The sequence below is a fragment of the Pleurodeles waltl genome, chromosome 12, assembly GCF_031143425.1.
Source record: "Pleurodeles waltl isolate 20211129_DDA chromosome 12, aPleWal1.hap1.20221129, whole genome shotgun sequence".
Taxonomy (NCBI): Eukaryota; Metazoa; Chordata; class Amphibia; order Caudata; family Salamandridae; genus Pleurodeles; species Pleurodeles waltl.
The window spans coordinates 642,803,084-642,824,519 of NC_090451.1; the positions used below are offsets into that span (position 1 = coordinate 642,803,084).

At 41.2% G+C, this 21,436-nt stretch overlaps 1 protein-coding gene across 1 annotated transcript in view; it reads left to right on the plus strand.

Moving 5' to 3' along the window:
• IL6R (interleukin 6 receptor) overlaps window positions 1–21,436 on the plus strand; it is an 82,440-nt gene that overhangs the window by 31,147 nt on the left and 29,857 nt on the right. The window contains exons 2-5 of the mRNA XM_069218201.1: window positions 3,176–3,424; window positions 11,337–11,460; window positions 13,100–13,275; window positions 18,861–19,021. Coding sequence (XP_069074302.1) covers window positions 3,176–3,424; window positions 11,337–11,460; window positions 13,100–13,275; window positions 18,861–19,021 — 710 coding nt within the window. The remainder of the gene's footprint in view (window positions 1–3,175; window positions 3,425–11,336; window positions 11,461–13,099; window positions 13,276–18,860; window positions 19,022–21,436) is intronic.

The window sequence follows — 21,436 nt, forward strand, 5'->3', positions numbered from 1 at the left end:
TGAAAGAGTGGAAGATTGTCCATTAGATCACACCAGACATCCCCCTGCAGACAGGAACAATCACTCACTGAACCCAACTGCAAGAGGACCTCTGCCCCTCTTCAAAAGCAACTCTTGTTGACAACTGCACAATGAAAGACAGATGGTTGGATTAAAACATCTGGTCTTCCCTTCACTAATGTGTTGCCTTCAAGGAAGTTAGAAATTAGCATCTAAGAAGAGCACACTGACCAAGTCTGCCCTGCGGTGCAGCCAGTTAGTAGAGCACCACGGCGCAGGGCACTGTGCCCTCTCTATAATATGGGTAGTGGTATCTCTAAAACGAGAGTTAATGTTCATATCCATGTATAATTTGGGTCTTCCTAGATTGTTTGATGGGTCTCTCTAGTCCGAGGCAGCCGGTCCTATTTGTGCACAAGGTGAAGTCAGTAGACTTGCTCTATTAATTACTAAATGTGGTGACAAAATCATTAAGTCTCTCTTATTACCTGGTGAACAACCTAAAAAAGCCTGTAGACTTAACCTTTTTGATTATGAAAAGCCTCATATTTTGCAGTAGGCACATGTGGGGCAATTTATGATTTTTACAGTTAGAGCCTGCTGGTGCTCAAACTTGCAACATGTTCCCTCAAAGATTTCGGGAATCGACTCTCTACAGGTTAGTATCCCCCTATGATGTTTGTTTAGAGTACATGATTTGTACTCTGGTTAATCTGTGAGTTATCCAATGAGGGAGTTCCAATTTGTAATTTAGCTTAAATCCTGTAAAGATGCTTCATTTCGATTATAATATGTAGTTGTGAGTGCATTCATCTGTTTTTCCTTTTATTTAGAGAAAAAGCCCTGGGTGAACATTTCTTTAGTGCAGTGAGGGGTTGTGCTTGTGTTTTGTTCAGTTCTGAGTTCTCTCATTTAACAACCCCCTGAGTCAGAATTGAACTGCTCTGGCTAAATACCTTGAAAGCCAACTTTTACACTGAGAACCTTTCGAAAAAGATTGACAGACAGACAGACATGTTTATTTCAGTTAATTAAAACCACTACTTTGTACAGTACAAAGCAATAGATTAAAACATTCATAAAAAGTATGAATATAAAAATAATAAACTCATTCATAGGCATCACTGTCACCTCGTGCTCTCTTGTTACACCTTGTTTCTCATCGTGCTTTGTATTGTCTCTACCGTAAAGCCAAGTATGAAGTGCAAATCTAATGGTGCAAAGAATCGCACTAAAGTGCAAAGGTGGCATTGACGGGCATCAGACTGAAAAACATTTACTCATACCACCTTCATTTTGCTACAGCTGTTATTGTCTTTTGTCTGACAGTAACCTGTCCGCTTTTGTGATAAGTGGAAAATTCGCTATAAAGTGCAAAGATAATATTGACCAGTATCAGACTGGAAAAGTGGCTCGTAGCTCCTCCAGAGGCAGCAGTGTCACCTCATATTCTCTTGTTACTCATAGTTTCTCATTGTGTCTTACATTGCCTCTTCAATTATACCAGGTACAAAAGCACAGATGTAAGAGCTATAAAGTGCAAAGATGCATTGAACGGCATCAGGCTAAAACATTTACTCGTACCTTCTTCATAATGGTGCATCTGTTATTGGATCTATGTCTCACAATAACCTGCCCTCTTTTGTAATGAATTTTATGCAAGCCACTCTTCGACAAAAGCACCAGGAAGAAGGTTCATGTTGTAAACTTTTTGACATATGCAAGAGGAAAGGGTCTTACATTGTCATCTCTGACAACTATACTAGGGAGAACTCTGATTGTCAGGGGGTGCTAGTGATGTCTCATTTTGAATGTGCACATTTGTTATTGTATGTTTAGTATTTGGTTGCTTGTGAACTACAGTACATTTTCTGTTTAAAGTAAATAAATATACTGGACATTGATTTATTAAGAATTTTGTGTTCAAAATTTCGATCTTTCTTTTGACTTAACTTTTCAACTATTCTGTTGCTATCCAGTTCCTGATTCAACAAAACGGCAGCAGCTCAGGACTTTCTCTTACAATTCAGGAGTTTCTTACTTCAGCTGCACGTGAGATGACCAATAACCTATTGAAGTCATTGAATGCAGCTAAAACTGAGGTGCTAGGAAATCATCCTATATTTGGTAGCCCCTGGCTGTTGGTCCAATTTAAAACACTGCTCATAAGACCTAGAATGTTGTTATTTCTGTCACACTTATCTTACTATCTGCCCTTATGTTAACAAACCTGTTGATATATGTTACTTCCCTTTAAAGAACTTAAGGAAGATTGTTTCTAGATTCCGGGTTTGGATTGTACAGAGAAGGATTGAAACAATTATCACACCCTGTTTAGATTATCAGGATGAGTCTTAGCTTACCTGAATGTTTTATCTATCACCTTCAAACTCTTGTTACCTAATTTACTTCACATTTGTTACCTAAGTTACTACAGCACTTCTCTGTTGAATCCACGTTTGAGTTCCTCCAAAAGGTTATCAGATAATAAAGCAATCTTCCTTAAGACACCTCGTATGATGCACAAGGCACTTGCTGTTATTTCTCCTGAGTATCCCGACCCTCAGCTTCAGCCCTAAATGCCTCACTCATGCCTAATTCCTTTCTCTGATACTCTTGGTTATGCCTGTGTTCTGTTGCACCAGAGCAGGCAGAGCTCTCTCTTGGTTCTTGCTCCTACCCCTAGAACCTTAAAGGCAAAGGACTCTGCCTGTGTGAGTGCGGAGTAAGCAGTGTGTCTGTGAGAGTGCAGGTACAGCACTTTAAAGCCAGACCTGTTGTCACTACCAGTGCTTGTGTGCAGATTGAACTCCTTAGTAGACACAAATCAAATCTATGGCAAATATTTTTCAAAAGTAAATTTAGACTTTTGTAGAGAACACACATATTTCTTACTTTCCTGAACATTTTGGACAAAGGGAATGTGAGAATTGGCCCGATGGCTATTATCAGCAGTACAGCTCTTCATGTCAATGACTTGCCTACATGTTAAATTCAGTAAACAACTGGTCTGAGTGATGCCATGAAGGGGTTGTCTCATAGGTGGAATTACACCTCCACTTCTCCGTTGTTATGTAATGTAGTAGGATGTTCATAAAGCACACTAAAACCTAAGAGTGATGGCAATTTGGTACTCTAACAGCACTATTCTAATGTTTTCTGTGCTCTGGCCCAGTTCTCCCCTCAGACGTCCAGCTGACTCCAGCAGGTGTGGATGTGAACCTGACATGCCCAGAAGACACCTGGGAGGGCAACGCCAACTTCATGTGGAAGCTGGGGAACCGGACGCTGGGCACGAAGCCTCCCAACCGCTTGGTGGCGGGAGCTATGCTGATGCTGAAGTCCGTGCGCCACAGGGATTCTGGGAACTACACATGCTACTGGAATGGCCTCAGGATTTGCAGCATCCATCTCATGGTGAGAGGTGAGTTGAATCTTACAGTGAAGAGCGGATTGTGAACTTCCCCAATTGGTCAACTGAACTCGGATGTTTAAGGAAATTCTTTAAGAAAGATACTCACTTTATCATCATCATCATCATTGTTTATATAGCTCTCCCCCCTCATGTGATCAAGCACTTTTTTAATGAGCAATAGTGGTAGGATTTGAATTTATGAAAAAAGAGTGTTTTAAAACTGTTCTTAAATACTCACAGCTCCATCGATGAGCCTCATTTGCTCTGGTAAATTATTCCTGAGCCTGGATGCCCAGGTTGGCCCTAATACATTATCCATATGTTAGAGGGGCTTGTGTCTTTGCCGGCCATTTTGCCATTTCATGAACCATTGTGTGGCTCCTAGGTTAGTACTGAACCTTGCTTCAAAATACTGTTAACAAGCATTGTTTTGCCCCTGACCGCTAATTAATCACTTATGGCCCTAGCTGATGGAACTAAGGATGTGTGCAGTTTGGGGTGATCTTTTGGGAGTTGGTTCTCCAAAGTTATTATGTTTTGCCCTTTTGAAGGCTGCAGAGTTTCTTTGAGTTCTTTGATTTCTTTAGCCATTTAGCATGCAACCTTATTTCTCTACATAGACAATTGCCATTCTAATAAAACCTAGCCAAGCACAACACAACTCACTGACGGCGATTCACATCACTTACATATTTGTGACATAATTCCCTTCTGAAAGATGTATGCAATCAATAGCAACAACTGTCACTACAGCAGCAACAAGACCGCATTCATGAGATCTCCCACCACAGATGTAACCACAACAGAAAACAGACTGGTAACCATGGCTTTGACCACAGCATGGACAACAACAGGAATTAAAGCTGTAAACACAACAAAGACCATAGGTGCTACCATGTTAGGAGCGGTAGGTCCAGCATCAGCAGGTATCATAGCAACAACCAACACTCTAACCACAGCACCAACTAGCTGTTACAACAACAACAAACAGTTTCAGTGATGGGAGGAACAATAGCTGTCAGAGCAACAGGGACTACAGCAGTAACACAGCACAGAAAACAGCAATGACTACAGCTGCTACCTTGAAAGGGACAATATCCGCGACAAGACCTACTGCCAAGGGAGGGACAACAGTTGTTATTACATTTGGAACCACAGCAGGACAACATCAACAATCACAGTGGCAACAATAGCTGCAACAACAACAGAGACCACAGACCTGAGACTAATACAGGGACTAGAGTAGGGACCACAAGATCAAACATAGCTGCCACAACAGGAGCAACAATAGGAGTGATGTGGTATTCCAGCAGTGTTAGACCTGGCATCCTTAGGGTGGTTTTACCCCAGACTTTTTGCCTTTACCCCCTCTTTTGGTGCTGTATCTTTTTGTTAGTCTTAGGACTCTGAGCACTTTACCACTGCTAATCAGTGCTAAGGTGCCCGTGCTTCTCCCTAAAACATGGTAACATTGGTGTATCTACAGTTGGCATATCTAATTTAAAAGTCCTTTGTAGAGTAGGATACTATATACCCAGGGCCTGTAGGTTAAATGCTATTAGTGGGCATGCAGCACTGATTGTGCCACCTACTTAAGTAGCCCTATCTCAGGCCTGCCACTGCAGAGCCTATGTGTTCAGTCTCACTGCCACCCCAACTTGGCTTCTAAAACCATTTGCCAAGCCCAGAACTTCCCTTTTCTTACATACAAGTCACCCATAAGGTAGGCCCTAGGTAGCCCATAGGGCAGGGTGCCATGTAAGCAAAAGCCAGGACATGTACCTTTAAGATTTTCATGTCCATTAGTCATTGTTCATCTCTGTAAGGCCTTCTCTTCATATAGGCCAACACAGCAAATTCCTCCTAAGATCTTTAAGCTGTAATTCCTGATCTGAGAGGAGTAGCTGCATCACGTTTAGTACCATTGGAATGGTAATAATAAATCCTCTTTAGTTGTAAAGTCTGTTTAATTATTACTCAGCGCTCTATGCCCTGTGTGCCTACAGCCTATCTCCAATACACGTCTGACTTGGGCTAGGTGACAGCTATACTTGTGGATTCCCTTCAGACACCCACAGCACAAGATACCCAGCTACATCTACATTCATTTGCTTAGTGATGGGTCTTCTTTGGGAGGAGGTTGGGAAGGACTCTCACTTATTTTTCGAAAAGCAGTGACTAGAGTCCACACAAAGGGGCTGATTACCTCCCACTGGCAGTATGGGGCTGAGGCTGACCAGTAAGTGGGACCTGTGCACTTCACAAGAACTCTTTTGTAGTCACCCCCACATAAAAGGTCCTTGTCAGTATAAGTACTGGGTCTCTTGCCCACTCAAGTAGTACACTTCTGGACTAAGACAAAACTCTGCTGGAGTAAAGGCTGCTGTGCCAGAAGGATTGCCACTTTGCTGTGCCTCACTGCTCCCAGAAACTGCTGCCTGCCTTGTTTTCTGCCCTGTTGCCTGCTGACTACTGGCCTTACTGCCCTGCAAAAAGAAACCTGCGACTCTCTCTAGAGTGACTCCAAGGACTTGCTAGATTGTCCATGCTCATCACCTGCTTGTTGGGACAGCAAAAACCTTCTACTTGGCATGGTGGCAGCCTCCCCATGTCCCGCGCACTCCATAATCATTCTGACACGTGAGGATGTGCTGTGTGAGTGGGGGCGCTGCTAAGCGTAGGGAATTCTTCTCTGGGCCCCATTTCTGACAACTGTGACTCCATCAGGAGTAATTCTACACTGCTTGTGCCCAAGAACAGGACTGTAGTAGTCCTGATAGTGTTTCACTGTGCTCCCTATAGTCGGAAGACACAAACTGTCCATCAAATCCCTGTAATTTCTGCAAAAGCTCTAAAACGAACCCCACACATTTGGAGACACTGCTTAACTCATTTCTCTCTGTGCAAATTTCCTTTAAATGCTGAGTGGACTCAGCACAGAGTCATATTTCGTGTCTTGGCCTAATTTTATTCTGACCCGATTTATTTTAATACCTAACCCCTAAATTATTTGTTGGTTCTTTGTTGTTTTGGTCTTATGTTTTATATATATATAGAAAGTCATTATTTTCTTTACCTTGTGTGGAATCTTTTTGTGGTGTTTTACTGTGTTGCTGTGAGTGTGTTGCACAAATAATTGTACCCATTGCCTCTCATGATAAGCCTGCCTGCTCTCTGTGCCAAGCTACCAGAGGGTGAGCACGGTTTATCTTTAGCGTGTAACTTACCCTGACTAGAGAGGTGGGTTTTGCCTGGGTTAGTGGTATACCCTAGCCAACCAGAAACTAATTTCTAACAAACAGGCACTACAGCAGCAAACAACTGTGATCACCTCTACCATCACAATAGCAACACCAGCTGCAGTAATAGTTGCAAGCACAACAGGGGCCACAGCAGCCTCATCAACTTACACCAAACCAGTAACTGCAGCAGGGGCCACAGTACTGACCTCAGTTGCCACAACAGCAGGGGCAATAGCTGCCACCACAGCTGTGATCACAGCAAAGACATCAGCAGAGACAACAGAAGCTGCAACTTCTTTTTCGACAGTAGGGGCCCAGCAGCTCAACATTTGCTGGCATAGGAGGGACCAAAGCAGAACCAACAGCTGGAACAATAGTTCAGAACAGAGCAGTAACCACAGTTGTAACATCATCAAGGACTATAGAAGCAAACATATCTTCCACACCAACATGGACGACAGCACCAAAAACAACTGTCACACTATCAGGTACCACAAATGCAATGACAGGTATGACCACATCAGTGACATCAGTCCCAACATCAACTGCCAGGAGGCAGCAGTGAACAGAGCAAGGACCCACTAGACACCACAACTACCACTCTGACAGAGCCAACAAGGTTGGACAAAACATTGACCATAATTGTAACCCTTGCAGGGACAACAGCGACAACAGATGTCATTGTAGCAGAATAGGGTCAGTAATTACAATAACAGGCAACAAGGTAGTGAGACTAGCAGCGATCACAGTGGTAACTGTGAGAAAAAAAGTGAAATATGGAATGCTTGAATTAATCTCAGCCACCTGTAATTACTCTGGTTCGCGTTCCAATTTGTAGGTTTTTTTCTCACTGTGCCCAACAGACTAAGACCAACTATATGCAAAATCAGTCTTCGTTCTGCCCCATTAGTAACAGTTCAGCCTGAACTGCTACTACATGTCCTTCCTGAATGGGAACACAAGCAACCCAAGATCAGTGTGGGCCCATTGGGTGTCTCTTCATTGACATACAGCTTTATTCCTATGTCACAGCGAGCACAGGACTCATGTCTACCCTTTGCACTTTGGGCAGCTCATCAAGCCAAGAGATCTGGATATAATTTGCTAAGATAAATAAATACAGGCATGCACATGCTATGTAGTGGCATTTTAGTTTTGAGAGTAGCCAGGACCTCTGTTATTGGATGCTTTGCATGTGAGAAGACAGGATTGTTGGCTAGTTTAAATCGTTCCCGTATCTGGAGGTTTAGGTTAATGCCATCCATTTGGTTTTAGACATACTGATGATTATTTTGGAGTTTTTGGTGAAGGTCCATGTAAATTATTTTGCAGTTGAAAAAGCAAACTATCACAAGGATTGTTTCATTCTATTGGATGGGTGATTTCCAGTCGAAGCAGTATTTTAATCAGTAGGGATAGATAGTGGTTGGAGGTCCTGATCACCTTGTAAAATGGAAATTACATTAATAGGTGTTTTTCAAAGATGCTTCCCAGACGTTTTAGCTTTCTGTGGCAACTCTAGAAAAGGATCCAATGTTTGTGATTATTTACGTAGGAAGCTCCATCCTTGGTGCTCCCCCACTGACAGGATTTTCATTTTCGTGCTTTTATATGAAGTACAATTTACTTCATCCAAAAGCGTTCATAATTTAAGCAACCAGTGTTAGCGACTGTGTTCTTTGTTCCATTCTCCATTCAGAGGAAATTCTGCATCTCACTGGAGTGTATTTTAAATCTGAATAGTGGCTCTCAGTTGTCTGTTCCAGTAGGCATCTGTATTGAACAGTAATGGCAGAAGGGGGAAGCCCTATGGGATGACAAATGTTACCCAGCATCTGTATGACTAGTCTGGTTGAAGCAAAATGTGTTGATTGGCTCATGGCGAGAAGATTGGGCTGATCAGGACACCCGCAGCTCTTCTTTGTGCCTTTTGTTCAGCACTTCAAGGTCTACTACTTTGAAGGCAGCTGAGAGAGCAAGTACTATGAGTATCTATTGAGCATGCTTTTGCATATGTTTAACTAGCAGTTTTGTCTTCCTCATTGGCTGAAGGTTATATTGTCTGTCATGTAGCAGATTGTGTCTGTCTATATGCTGCTGCGTTTGTCTGATGTGCTCTAATGAGGATCTTGCATTGAGATCATAGATTTGACTAGCACATCTGGGTCTAAGCTAGCTCTCTTCAAGAGAAATGTAAATAAGCTGTGTTCTAAGGATATGCATACAATGTCATTAGCTCTAGGTACATTCACAAGTTTTGTGACGTCAGAGGCCAAGGTGGTGAAAAACGTTGATGCAGACAGGTGGACATGGTTCAACTAGTACATTAGAATCTTTGTCTGATGGTTCATTTGGAAGCTACCTATTCATGTAATAGCTCAAAAGCTTATTAGCATTGTTTGCAGATTAGGTTATGGCATTGAAGGATATAGTGATGCTTGAGGTTTGCACGGCTGGGTTCCCTGCCTTGTACGTTTTACATTCAATGAAGATGTTGGGTTGCTTTGAGGTGTGTTTTTTAGTATTTCTGGGTGGTGAGTTCACGAAAGATGCTACATATTTCCATCAACGGGTTTGGATGGTTTGGCATTTTCACATAAGGTAAGTGTTTTATGCAGGATCATGTTCTTTTCTGTCAGTGATCAGCACTATTGATGATTGAAGTGTCTGCTGACTACATTTGGCTTGTGTTGCATTGTAATGTTTAATTTATGCTTTGGTCTCTGGTTTTGCCTTGATATTTTTCAAGGGAACCACCTAGTCAAGTGCAGCTGTGATATTGCAGTAAAGTGTATTTAAGGCTCCTTCAGGCGCTGCCTCGTCACAAGGTTTGCTGAAGGTTGCCATGGAGGACTGTTAAATATCTGACTTGACTACGCATTTGAAGTTCTATTCTGTTTGGACTTTGATGTTTCCACGGCATAAATAGCTTGTGAACACTTCTTTCTAGTCACTACCGCTCATCCTCACTCATAGCAGTACATTTCCTTCCGGTATCATTTTGCTCCATTGTGGCCAATTTAAGGATGAGAAGTTGACCGATTTTGGTCTTCATATATTCTCTATAGCAAACACATGTTGGACAGAATATATTGTTTTGTACTGGGAATTTTTTTAGTCTTCACTACTTATTATCCAGTGCCTGGGAACGTGTCGGCCAATATGCTCGTTCTAATTTAGCAAATTGGAAGTTCATCCGGATATCCTTCCTTAACCTGGATCCAATTCAGAAAGCCATATTTTGCCAAAAGGCAACCTACGTCTCTCAAACGACCACACCAGGGTAGTGTGGCCTTTATTCTGAATACTTTTTTAATTTAAAGTGGATTTCTATTTTCGTATTAACTAGTCACAATATTGCTAAGCTCTATTTCTATGTTGGATTCCTCTAGCACTGTACTGAAAACCAAAACCAGCTCTGACAAAAAATATTCAAACCATTTCCAAATTGCAGAAGGTCAGTATTAGAACGAGACCATGTAAATCTTTAATAGTTTGGTTATGGCAGCCCAACTTGCTGTGAAAGCAGCCTTCTAGCCTGCAGCCTAACAGGGAAATTCCAGAGTTGCAGAATGGCCAGTTCAACCCTGCGTGCCTCCATCTTGGTAGGAAAGCTTCATGTGCTGGTTGTCAGAACAGCACTGCATTTTGACTCCTAGAAAATACACTTAGAAGACACAATCATTTAGGATCATAGTGTACTTTTTGTAGTCTTTTTGAGGGATGGGGATTTGCTAAAGGGTTACAAATATGTATATGTTTTGAACCCACTCTTGAGCTAAGACAGCTACATCTGCTTCCTTCAAACACATTCCCTTAGCAGAGATACGTGAGACTGCCACATGGGCTTCGCAAACATTTAACAAGCTCTCTGGGGAATGTAATATTAGGCTTAAAGTCAGATTGAGCAGACAGTCAAGCAGGGCTTTTTCATCCAGTTGTTGAGATTCTATCATGGTCTTGCCAGATCTTGTAGACACATTTTTGGTACTTAATTCAGGCGCTGAATCTCTGTGGCTAGGGAGTGAAGGAAGGAGATTGGATATTTATGTTTATATTTTGTAGCTCTGTTCTGTACTCAACTCACCATGAATGTGCAGCCAAGAAAGCCAGGACGTCCGCCCTACAGTCTATAGTACCTGCATTTTGTGGGAGATGGAATACACTCCATTGTATTTCTGGGACACCACTGGCTTTCCAGTACAATGCAAAACTAATTTTGCAGTTGGGCATCAAATCCTAAGGGGAGAGAGGGAGGGGCCAAAAGACTAATTCCCCACTGCACATTCCACTCTGTTGAAAACTGAATGGAAAGAGAAATAAAGTGGCAGGTTATTTTTTTGAAACGTGGGATGCAGTGGTGGGATGTGGCAGGGAGGATGATAGGTGGGGATAAGAGCATCTTAAGCATTTGTCTGTAGCTATCTCGTTTTAATCTTGAAACTCATAGTTACATCTTCACAAGTGAAGTATAACAAGCAAAATATGACATTTATTTTCATTGGAACAAAAACCTCTTAAGTAAGCTGCCCACACCGATGTCTACTCGTCAGTCAGATCGGGGAAGAAAAAACTGAATGAATGTTGAAGAACATGGACTTTAAGAAGGAGTGCAGTGTTAACCCAATGTCAGATCAAACACTGGTGGTCACAAACCTGTGATTTTTCTCATTCCCTAGAGATCCTCGAAGTGCCCCAGATGTCCTGCACTCGCAAGTTTCCGGTTGGCGTCATCCGATGCCAGTATAATCCCCTGCATAGGCCCTCGCCCACTACAAGGGCTGTTCTGTTGGTGCGTAAAGGGTGAGTGTGAAAAATCAAATCTACTTTGTATCTTGAACTCCATCGCTTTCCCAATGGGTCTTTTTTCTATCCATCTTCCATTTCTTCTGTGCTGATTCCTGAGTCAGGTTCTCCTTTCCTACATTCTGCCTTTCCCATCATTGTCTCCCTTCATCTTTGTACAACATTCTTAGTTTTTTGTCTATTTTCCTTTGAAAACCATGGAGTTATTTTTTTGCACTGGTTTGTTGGTAGGGAGTCATGTAGTGGAAATAAAAAATAATAGAGCATATTGTATTGACACACACACACAGTTAGAGTTGTCAATGCCACAGTGCAGCGAGATACAAGACACACATGCCTGGGCAAACCCAGTGACACAAAATAGGCCAAATAAAGCCTAGTCCAGTTGAATAAACAGGTTTTCAGTGATCTCCTTTCACAAAGTAGTGTCAGTTGATAGTGTAGGGATATGGATCTATTGCCACAGCATCTGTTGTGCAGAGGAGGGTATGCAACCTACCATGGTAGAAAAGGTTAATTGATGTTGGTTGTGTGTGGCTTCTGCTTTACTGGTGGTGTCAATAAAGCCAGGGGTTCGTATACCAGTAACCTGTGGGTTACACCCTGGAGGGGGAATCCAGTGCAGAGAAGAAAAAAATAGCTCTTTTCACCTAAGCCTGCATCTTCCTCAACCAAACAGATTTTATAATGTTCCTTTGTTTTATGAATAATAAAATTAGCCCCCTGTAACCACCTATTTATTCGTTAATGGGAAATATGTTTATTCTATATGCACAAATGTTTACTGACCATTTCCTGCATTATTATATCAAACTATATTTATTATCATACTCAGATATTCATTACAAATTCATAATAAAATGTACATTTTATTTGTTTTGCTTTAAAATGACATTATACACCTGAATATATGGGAACCATAGGATAACAAGTATCAGCTTACCCTTCTCGACATTCACTCTTCCTTCATTCCATCATCAGATTGTGTTTAAAAACATCAATGTGTTATATATGTTGTATATTCCATCAATATGTTTTCATATAATAATACAAGATCAAGATTGCAAACTTAAGTGTACATAGAATATATAATTCATTTTCTAATCCAGCAATATAGTGATGGCTAAATGGAGCTCATTTTATTTTAGTTTAGGACACTACACTATCTCCATGGCGTCTTCAGGTAGAGCTCTTGTTTATTGGTTACTAGCTTTGTGTGATGTCAGCATGGGTCTTAAGGTGCACTGTGACGTCATTCACCTGATGGCACTATTAAAAGAATATTTGATGGTGGACAAAGAGCACCAGGCCCTTTCAGTCAGTCTGTTTCTTTGTCGTTCTTGACGTCATAGACAAGGTTGTCTCTAGCTTTACAACTGAGGTTTGACTGATGACTCCTTTTGTCTGTTTCGACCATTGTTTTCGTTCCTTTTTCATCACGTTGCAATCACCTTTGCAGGGGGGCTTTCAATGCATTTATTACTGGGTGGTAAATGATTATTGTGCATTAAGTGGACTCAAATAGTAGTCAAGGCCTGTTCTTGGAAAGAACTTGGGAGAGTGCAAACCTCTGTATGGATATTAAGTGTGGGCTTGTGCACTAACATATCCTTTCTTCACTGTTGGTTTCCTGTAGGTTCAACACCGAGCCCAAAACCAAGCCTTGTACATACTACAATAGCTCACAGCGATACATTTGTCTGCTAAAACTTGGAGAAGGAGACCACGCCAGCCACATGGTATTCATGTGCATCACCAGCATGGCCGATAGCCAGTTCAGCACACCACAAATGATTAGCGGATACAGTGTCAGTACGTAACTTGCAATATTTATACATAGTACCCCCATGTCCATTGGAAACCTGTAGTATCCAAGCGACGTGTGTAAGTCCTACAGTAATGTGTAATCCAATGCATGATAAATGTAGGGTTCAATATGTTGTGGTTTCACATCTACACACAGGAAGCAATCACATAAACAGTGGCGCAAATCCTAAAAGAACATTTATTAGAAGAAGTGCTACATCAATACATTGCAGAGAGGTATTGCATTGGTTGAAATATCATCATATCTGTCAAAACAACCATTGTTTTTTTTCTGTAGACATAAAATGTGGTTGTGCTCTTTGACAATCTCTTTGGAAGTCCCTCATGCTGTGGGAGGCACGGTGGATGCTACATAAAGGGAATGCAAGGCAGCTGCTTAGGGGATCACTAGCGTGGGAATATGATTAAGCCATTTACATGATCTCATTGCAACAGTGGTTGGGTGTCAAGATATCACTTCACTTCGTGCTGGCCTCTGAAAATCCCTTGCACCAGTCACAATGGGACATGCTTTCCTACAAACAGACCTTTTAGCAGGACAACCTGAGACCTAAGGCCAGTGCATATAGGCTATCTAAATATACTCTATGTGTTTTCCAGTACAGTGCTTCTTAGGTTTAACCCCATCCCGCAACTTGCTATGCACATGCTGTGAGCTCCTCAGGCAAAGGCACAAAATGATATTGGCAGTCCACTTGCCATCAAGTGTTGGGATGCAGGCTTACATTAAACATGAACAGTGTGGATCATGGAAATATTGGGGGACCTTACTATCATGTACTTAATATCAAGGACCAAAATATGTAAAGGTAGGTATTATACTATTGCTACATGTAACTCCACATTTATCTGCCTTGGTGATATATACATCCACAAGGTGCATAGATGTGGAGTTAAGAATAGTACATATATGCTTCTGTATATGCACTTATCTTTTTGTATTTCGCTCCTTGATATTTTGTCCATAATACAAAGGTCACACGATAGTCCCATTCTCGATATTCAATAGAACAAGCATCATGAACTCAGAATACCTCTACGTTACATTTTCTGTACCTCTTGTATCCCTTGTGACAATAACGAGCCTCATTAGTCAAAAGCAGAGGACCTTATAAAAGTCCAGTTCCAACAAAAAAGAATTGCACGAGTATCATGAGTAAACCCAAAAAAGGGTCTTAAATCCCGCAGTCAAGTGGACGGCTTTCTGCGATGGTCACCACAGTTGTATCTGACAGCAAAGTAGTCCTGATGAAATTATGAATAAAATTCAGGTCAGATCATTTTCACTCATAAAAAGCCCTCACTTTGTCATCCCGTAAGCTAGAAATACTTCTGTCTCGCTGATGCCTTGCCTTCGGAGGAAGTGATCACACCACAGTGCCCCAATGTTGGTAATGACAAATTATAACAAATATTGGCATAGTCAATAGGTTTTGCAGTGACTGCTTCCTTTTTATTATAACAGTGCTTGTTTTGTTATGTCAGGTTTTTTTGTATTGTTAAATAAGCTGATAGGCCCTCATCAGTGTAAAAACAAATACTGACTAAAGGCAACAGAAGTTTTTTGGTCTTAAAAGTACACATTGCCATAATAGTCCCAGACATTAAAGAGAAAGGAAGGGCTCCTTCTGAAAGGGCAGGATGCTGTCATTCATAGGGAAGTTAGCAAATGGCTAAAGTGGCTGACCCATTCCAACTCTTGCTGTATGCTCTAGCACATGGGATTAAAAAAGTGAATGACAGTAAACAGAACAATGGATGAAGAAGACTGGCTAAAAGCTCTTATGTATAAGTAGAGTTTAGTAAAATCAAAAGGTCTTGGATAATACCAAACCTAACAGTGACAATCAGGTATCCCACTCTGTTTGTTCTCCTTTGGCCTTCTTACTCAGCGTGCCTTTTATTGAGGAATTAAACCACTCAACAAGCACTGATATTAGAGTGAAACATTGAGGGTTCAGTCAAGCAGTGTCCTTATGGTAGGTCGTAGATAACTGTTTCATATATACCTGTCACAAAGAAGTAGTTGAAGTAATTACTAAGAACCAGGTGACTGCGCCCCAGCTTACTTCTACAGGTTTCACATAAATGCTTGGTCGATCTGTTACTTCCAAGTGGATACCAGTGATGTGAGATGTATTCAGGGCAGTCTGAAATTGTGTCATTGGCTGTCAGCTGCCGGTTGAGGCTACATGTTCAAATTATTTAAATGTCTGAGGTCTAGAGAGAGAAACAAACTGTTGCAGAAGTCTATTGTGTGCTTTGCCAAGAATGAAGTATGATCCTGGGACAATGGTATCTTTCTACAGTTTTATATAGATATTAACAGTTGTCCAACACTTCCACCCTTGATTGTCAGATGCTCTCTGTAACAACTTGTGTGATAAGAGAAATTAAGACACTGTTTTTTGTTTCAGCACTTGCACTGCCCTGTTCCTCTTGACTAACGTTGCTTTGCTTTTGCGACATAATGTTTGTGTTACTTCAGATAGCATTACTATCTGTACTAACCATTTCCTATTTAAAATATTGAAATCATCTGAGCCCTCCTCATACCTGGCTTCCTTGACCATTGTCGTGTCCTCTTGCCATGTACCAATACCTGGACCAATACCTGGAATATTTTCCAACCTGAGCTGCTAGGTTACTTTTCCTCAACATCTGTGTTTTCATTTGTTATCTGCTCCTGTTCGGTTTATTGTTTTTGATTGATCGCCTAGTTTTGCCTGTCTGCCCATGGAGTGCCTAACGACCTACAATACAGGGAGTGCAGAATTATTAGGCAAATGAGTATTTTGACCACATCATCCTCTTTATGCATGTTGTCTTACTCCAAGCTGTATAGGCTCGAAAGCCTACTACCAATTAAGCATATTAGGTGATGTGCATCTCTGTAATGAGAAGGGGTGTGGTCTAATGACATCAACACCCTATATCAGGTGTGCATAATTATTAGGCAACTTCCTTTCCTTTGGCAAAATGGGTCAAAAGAAGGACTTGACAGGCTCAGAAAAGTAAAAAATAGTGAGATATCTTGCAGAGGGATGCAGCACTCTTAAAATTGCAAAGCTTCTGAAGCGTGATCATCGAACAATCAAGCGTTTCATTCAAAATAGTCAACAGGGTCGCAAGAAGCGTGTGGAAAAACCAAGGCGCAAAATAACTGCCCATGAACTGAGAAAAGTCAAGCGTGCAGCTGCCACGATGCCACTTGCCACCAGTTTGGCCATATTTCAGAGCTGCAACATCACTGGAGTGCCCAAAAGCACAAGGTGTGCAATACTCAGAGACATGGCCAAGGTAAGAAAGGCTGAAAGACGACCACCACTGAACAAGACACACAAGCTGAAACGTCAAGACTGGGCCAAGAAATATCTCAAGACTGATTTTTCTAAGGTTTTATGGACTGATGAAATGAGAGTGAATCTTGATGGGCCAGATGGATGGGCCCGTGGCTGGATTGGTAAAGGGCAGAGAGCTCCAGTCCGACTCAGACGCCAGCAAGGTGGAGGTGGAGTACTGGTTTGGGCTGGTATCATCAAAGATGAGCTTGTGGGGCCTTTTCGGGTTGAGGATGGAGTCAAGCTCAACTCCCAGTCCTACTGCCAGTTCCTGGAAGACACCTTCTTCAAGCAGTGGTACAGGAAGAAGTCTGCATCCTTCAAGAAAAACATGATTTTCATGCAGGACAATGCTCCATCACACGCGTCCAAGTACTCCACAGCGTGGCTGGCAAGAAAGGGTATAAAAGAAGGAAATCTAATGACATGGCCTCCTTGTTCACCTGATCTGAACCCCATTGAGAACCTGTGGTCCATCATCAAATGTGAGATTTACAAGGAGGGAAAACAGTACACCTCTCTGAACAGTGTCTGGGAGGCTGTGGTTGCTGCTGCACGCAATGTTGATGGTGAACAGATCAAAACACTGACAGAATCCATGGATGGCAGGCTTTTGAGTGTCCTTGCAAAGAAAGGTGGCTATATTGGTCACTGATTTTTTTTTGTTTTGTTTTTGAATGTCAGAAATGTATATTTGTGAATGTTGAGATGTTATATTGGTTTCACTGGTAATAATAAATAATTGAAATGGGTATATATTTTTTTTTGTTGAGTTGCCTAATAATTATGCACAGTAATAGTCACCTGCACACACAGATATCCCCCTAACATAGCTAAAACTAAAAACAAACTAAAAACTACTTCCAAAAATATTCAGCTTTGATATTAATGAGTTTTTTGGGTTCATTGAGAACATGGTTGTTGTTCAATAATAAAATTAATCCTCAAAAATACAACTTGCCTAATAATTCTGCACTCCCTGTATATAATGCTGTCACTTATTGAACCTTTCTGGTTTGTAGATAATATTTTATGTTTTTATTCGACAGATTAGAACTTGAGAAATTACCACACTTATCCTTACCAGTAGTTTCCACCATTGGACACCCAATTATCATTTACACGTTATCATGCTTTGAGACACAGGGATCTGAGGTGACAACGCAGTATAGTGAGGGACATGTGTAATAGCTTAATTTTCTTATCGCAAAATGTATTGAATGGTTTTATGAATTTATATGTTCATTCCAAAATGTGGTTTGATTTGTTGGTGTTCCATGTGGATATCTCATAAAAACTTCTTGTGAGCAGGAATCTGATTCATGTACAAAATTACTCGTAGTGAGACACTTTCTATGTAACACTGTCTTCTGCCAGTATCCCCAAGACTTTTTTAACGGAAGGAGTGCTTTCGCTTACAAAAAATTATGTGAAGTTGGGTAATGTGATATTTCAATACATTTTGTTAATTTCTAATAATGATAAATTTTGGAATTTTACAAATTTCGCCAGCATAATTAAACTTTTACCCAGGTCTAAGCACAACATAAAAAGGTAGCATAATTTCCTGGAAGTTTACTGGTGCTTTAGCCATCTAGGATTTAGTTATGCCCTTTTCAGCCCATACCAACATTTGTCACTTTTTCCTTGTAACCCTGAGTCTGGTCATGGTCTCCCCTCAGCTTTTCGTGGCTCATTCACAAGTTTTCCAGTTCCTGAAAGCACTTCAGATATTTTCTTGAGGTTTACTTTAGGACGTTCGTGGAGTTATTCAACTTACTTGAATAGACGTTGTGTCTCTGCAAGAGCTCTCATGTTGTGGGGTGAGGTTGGTGACTAGCCACCTTTGCAGAGGTGGCAACAGTAATCAAACGCAATGATCAGTTGCTATGTGTGGCTGGTTCAGTTGTCGAGTTGGAAACAGGTCATACATTTTAGTACATGGCATGGTACCAGAATATCAGAATATTATTACCAAAATACTGTCTGACAGAAATACCTTGTACAAAATATTGTATACACAAATATTGCTGCGTTCGTGCTAATAATTGAAAATCTACACCTTATGGGAGGCTATTTTTGTAAACAACATTTTAATGTCTTTGCTAACGGTGTTCTGAAGTACAACTCCGTATGATATACGGTATAACAGAACTCTTCGTCAAAGAAAATTGTCGTACATTTGAAGTAACAAATTCCAATTTTTTAAATTTGTTTTATTTACCGCAGTCCAACCAGATCCTCCCGTGAATGTGATGGTGAGCCCAGTTGAGGGCGCCCCTCGGAAGTTGATCGTCACCTGGCAGTACCCTCCCACTTGGAATCCCTCTTTCTACAAACTCCAGTTCCAAGTGAAATATCGAGCAGAGCACAGCCCCCTTGTCAACACAGTGAGTCTGGGGCGTATGTGTTTCGTCACAAAGTCTCGCTTTTGCAGTCTTTCCTTCTCCCTTCTCTTTTATTATTTTTTTCATCCTTCCTTTTCTCTCTAGCTCCTACTCCAGTGACCTGGCTTCTGTATTTCCATTATTCACTCACTTTCATTTCCTCTCTCTCGTCACCTCTCCCACTCACAGACATTTCCCTCTCTCTTAGAATCTCAGCAGTTGCACTCTGCATTCATCATTCACCTTCACTCCACTTTGTTTTCGAAGTACTTCCTCCTTCTACCCAACCCTCACTTTTTCGTGTTGTCACTTTTCTGGACCCTACTCTCTCTTTTTCACTCTGTCTTTCTCTCTAATTGTCTCACTCCCATCACTTTCCCTACCAGCACTTACCCTACCATTAGCATTGTTATCATTAATTTCCAACTTTTTCCACCACTCTCTGACTGTCTCTTTCTCTCGCTTTCATTTTCTCTCACTCTTCTGGCTCTGCATCTCTCCCTCTCACTCTTTCCATTTCTTTTTTTGGTCTTTCCCTGTCTCACATGCCCAGTCCTTGTCTCTCTCCATCTGTTTGCCTAGTGCTCTGTTTACCATTTTTCTCTCTCTCTCTTTCTCTCTCTCTATATATATATATATATATATATAGAGACATGTACATGAGTTTCATGCAGGACGAATAGAAAGCATCAAATATAGCGTAATTGACGGGATAAGAAAAGATGTCAGAGGATGCGATAGTGAGAAAAACTTGAGAAAGTTAGAATCCAGATATATATTGACACTAGATTCTAGAGAACCAGTAGGGTTGATTTCCAGTGAAGAATTATATATACATTTGAGTTAATACTCGTTGGTTCCTATCACTGCGAATTCACTTTCACATGTTGACATATTTCTCCCTGTTGGTATAGTCATTCCTCCAGAGATTTACCTTTCTATAAATAAATAATTTTTTTCTCACTTTTGTGAAAATAGATGTATAACAGCTAGACGATATCACATCATTCAATAGGTTGGAGAGTATTGGTATATCCGTTTAATGTTGTTGCAATCTTCATATGAGTTTCCAACAGATTTAAAGATTTTTTCATGGTCATTTAGTCCAGATTTTTTCATGGTAATTTAGTTCAGTTTTGTTTCCTGTAGATGAATAATGATTAATTCATTCAATTAATTTTTTCAATTCAATTTTCTTAATTTGTATTATTGACGACAAGAATGATAATTATATTTTTTTACATATTTTTTATTCGAGGATCGGTTTCATACAGATGAAAAAATGTGATATATGATGTATTATTTAAAGTTGTGTGTATATATATATTTTCTCAAAAGGTGGTATGATGGACATTATATGCACTTTATCCAGTATTATCATTATTTTTTGTCACTATGTTGCTTTAAGAAAATCACTTGTATATAAATGGGGCAAAAATGGCGGCCCCACAGGTTGAGAAAGGCGGAGACGCCGAAACGCGTTCCTGTTCGGTCACATTCAACCTGATTTTGCACATTCACGGAGTGCCGGTTGCCTTATTGAGGAATAAGGTGTTGTTTTCATGTTAGACGCGTTGGCGTTCGTCATATCCAGGCACCATTGGCGGTCAGGAGCGGCAAGGGAATTGCCGAACTCAAGTGCTGATATATATATATATATATATATATATATGTATATATATATATATATATATGTTCGATGGCATGTGTACCTGCAGATACACATGCTGTGCACATCCCGCCATCTGGTGTTGGGCTCGGAGTGTTACAAGTTGTTTTTCTTCGAAGAAGTCTTTTCGAGTCACGAGATCGAGGGACTCCTCCCATTTCGGCTCCATTGCGCATGGGCGTCGACTCCATCTTAGATTGTTTTTTTTCCGCCATCGGGTTCGGACGTGTTCCTTTTCGCTCTGTGTTTCGGGTCGGAAAGTTAGTTAGAATCTCTGAAAAATCGTCGGTATTGTTTGCGTTCAGTATCTGGTTAGTTACAACAGATCGACACGGACTTTTGAAGAGCTCCGGTGGCCCTTCGGGGTTTTTTCGATTCTCCGTCGGGCCTGGTCGGCCCGGCCACGTGTCTCTTCAAGGCTGATGGAACGGACCCCATTCCGCTTCTGCCCAAAATGTCATAACAAGTATCCGTATACAGATCAGCATCTGGTCTGTAACTTGTGTCTGTCTCCAGAGCACAAGGAGGATACCTGTGAAGCCTGTCAAGCGTTTCGGTCGAGGAAGACATTAAGAGACCGAAGAGCAAGAAGACTGCAGATGGCGTCGGCGCCGACAGGACAAGGGCGTTTCGAGGAGGAAGAAGAAACCTTCTCCATCCAGGAATCGGACTCGGACGAGCTCGATCCCGAAGAAACGCCGAAAACCGTGAGTAAGACGTCGAAACATAAAACTCACGAGAAGACAACA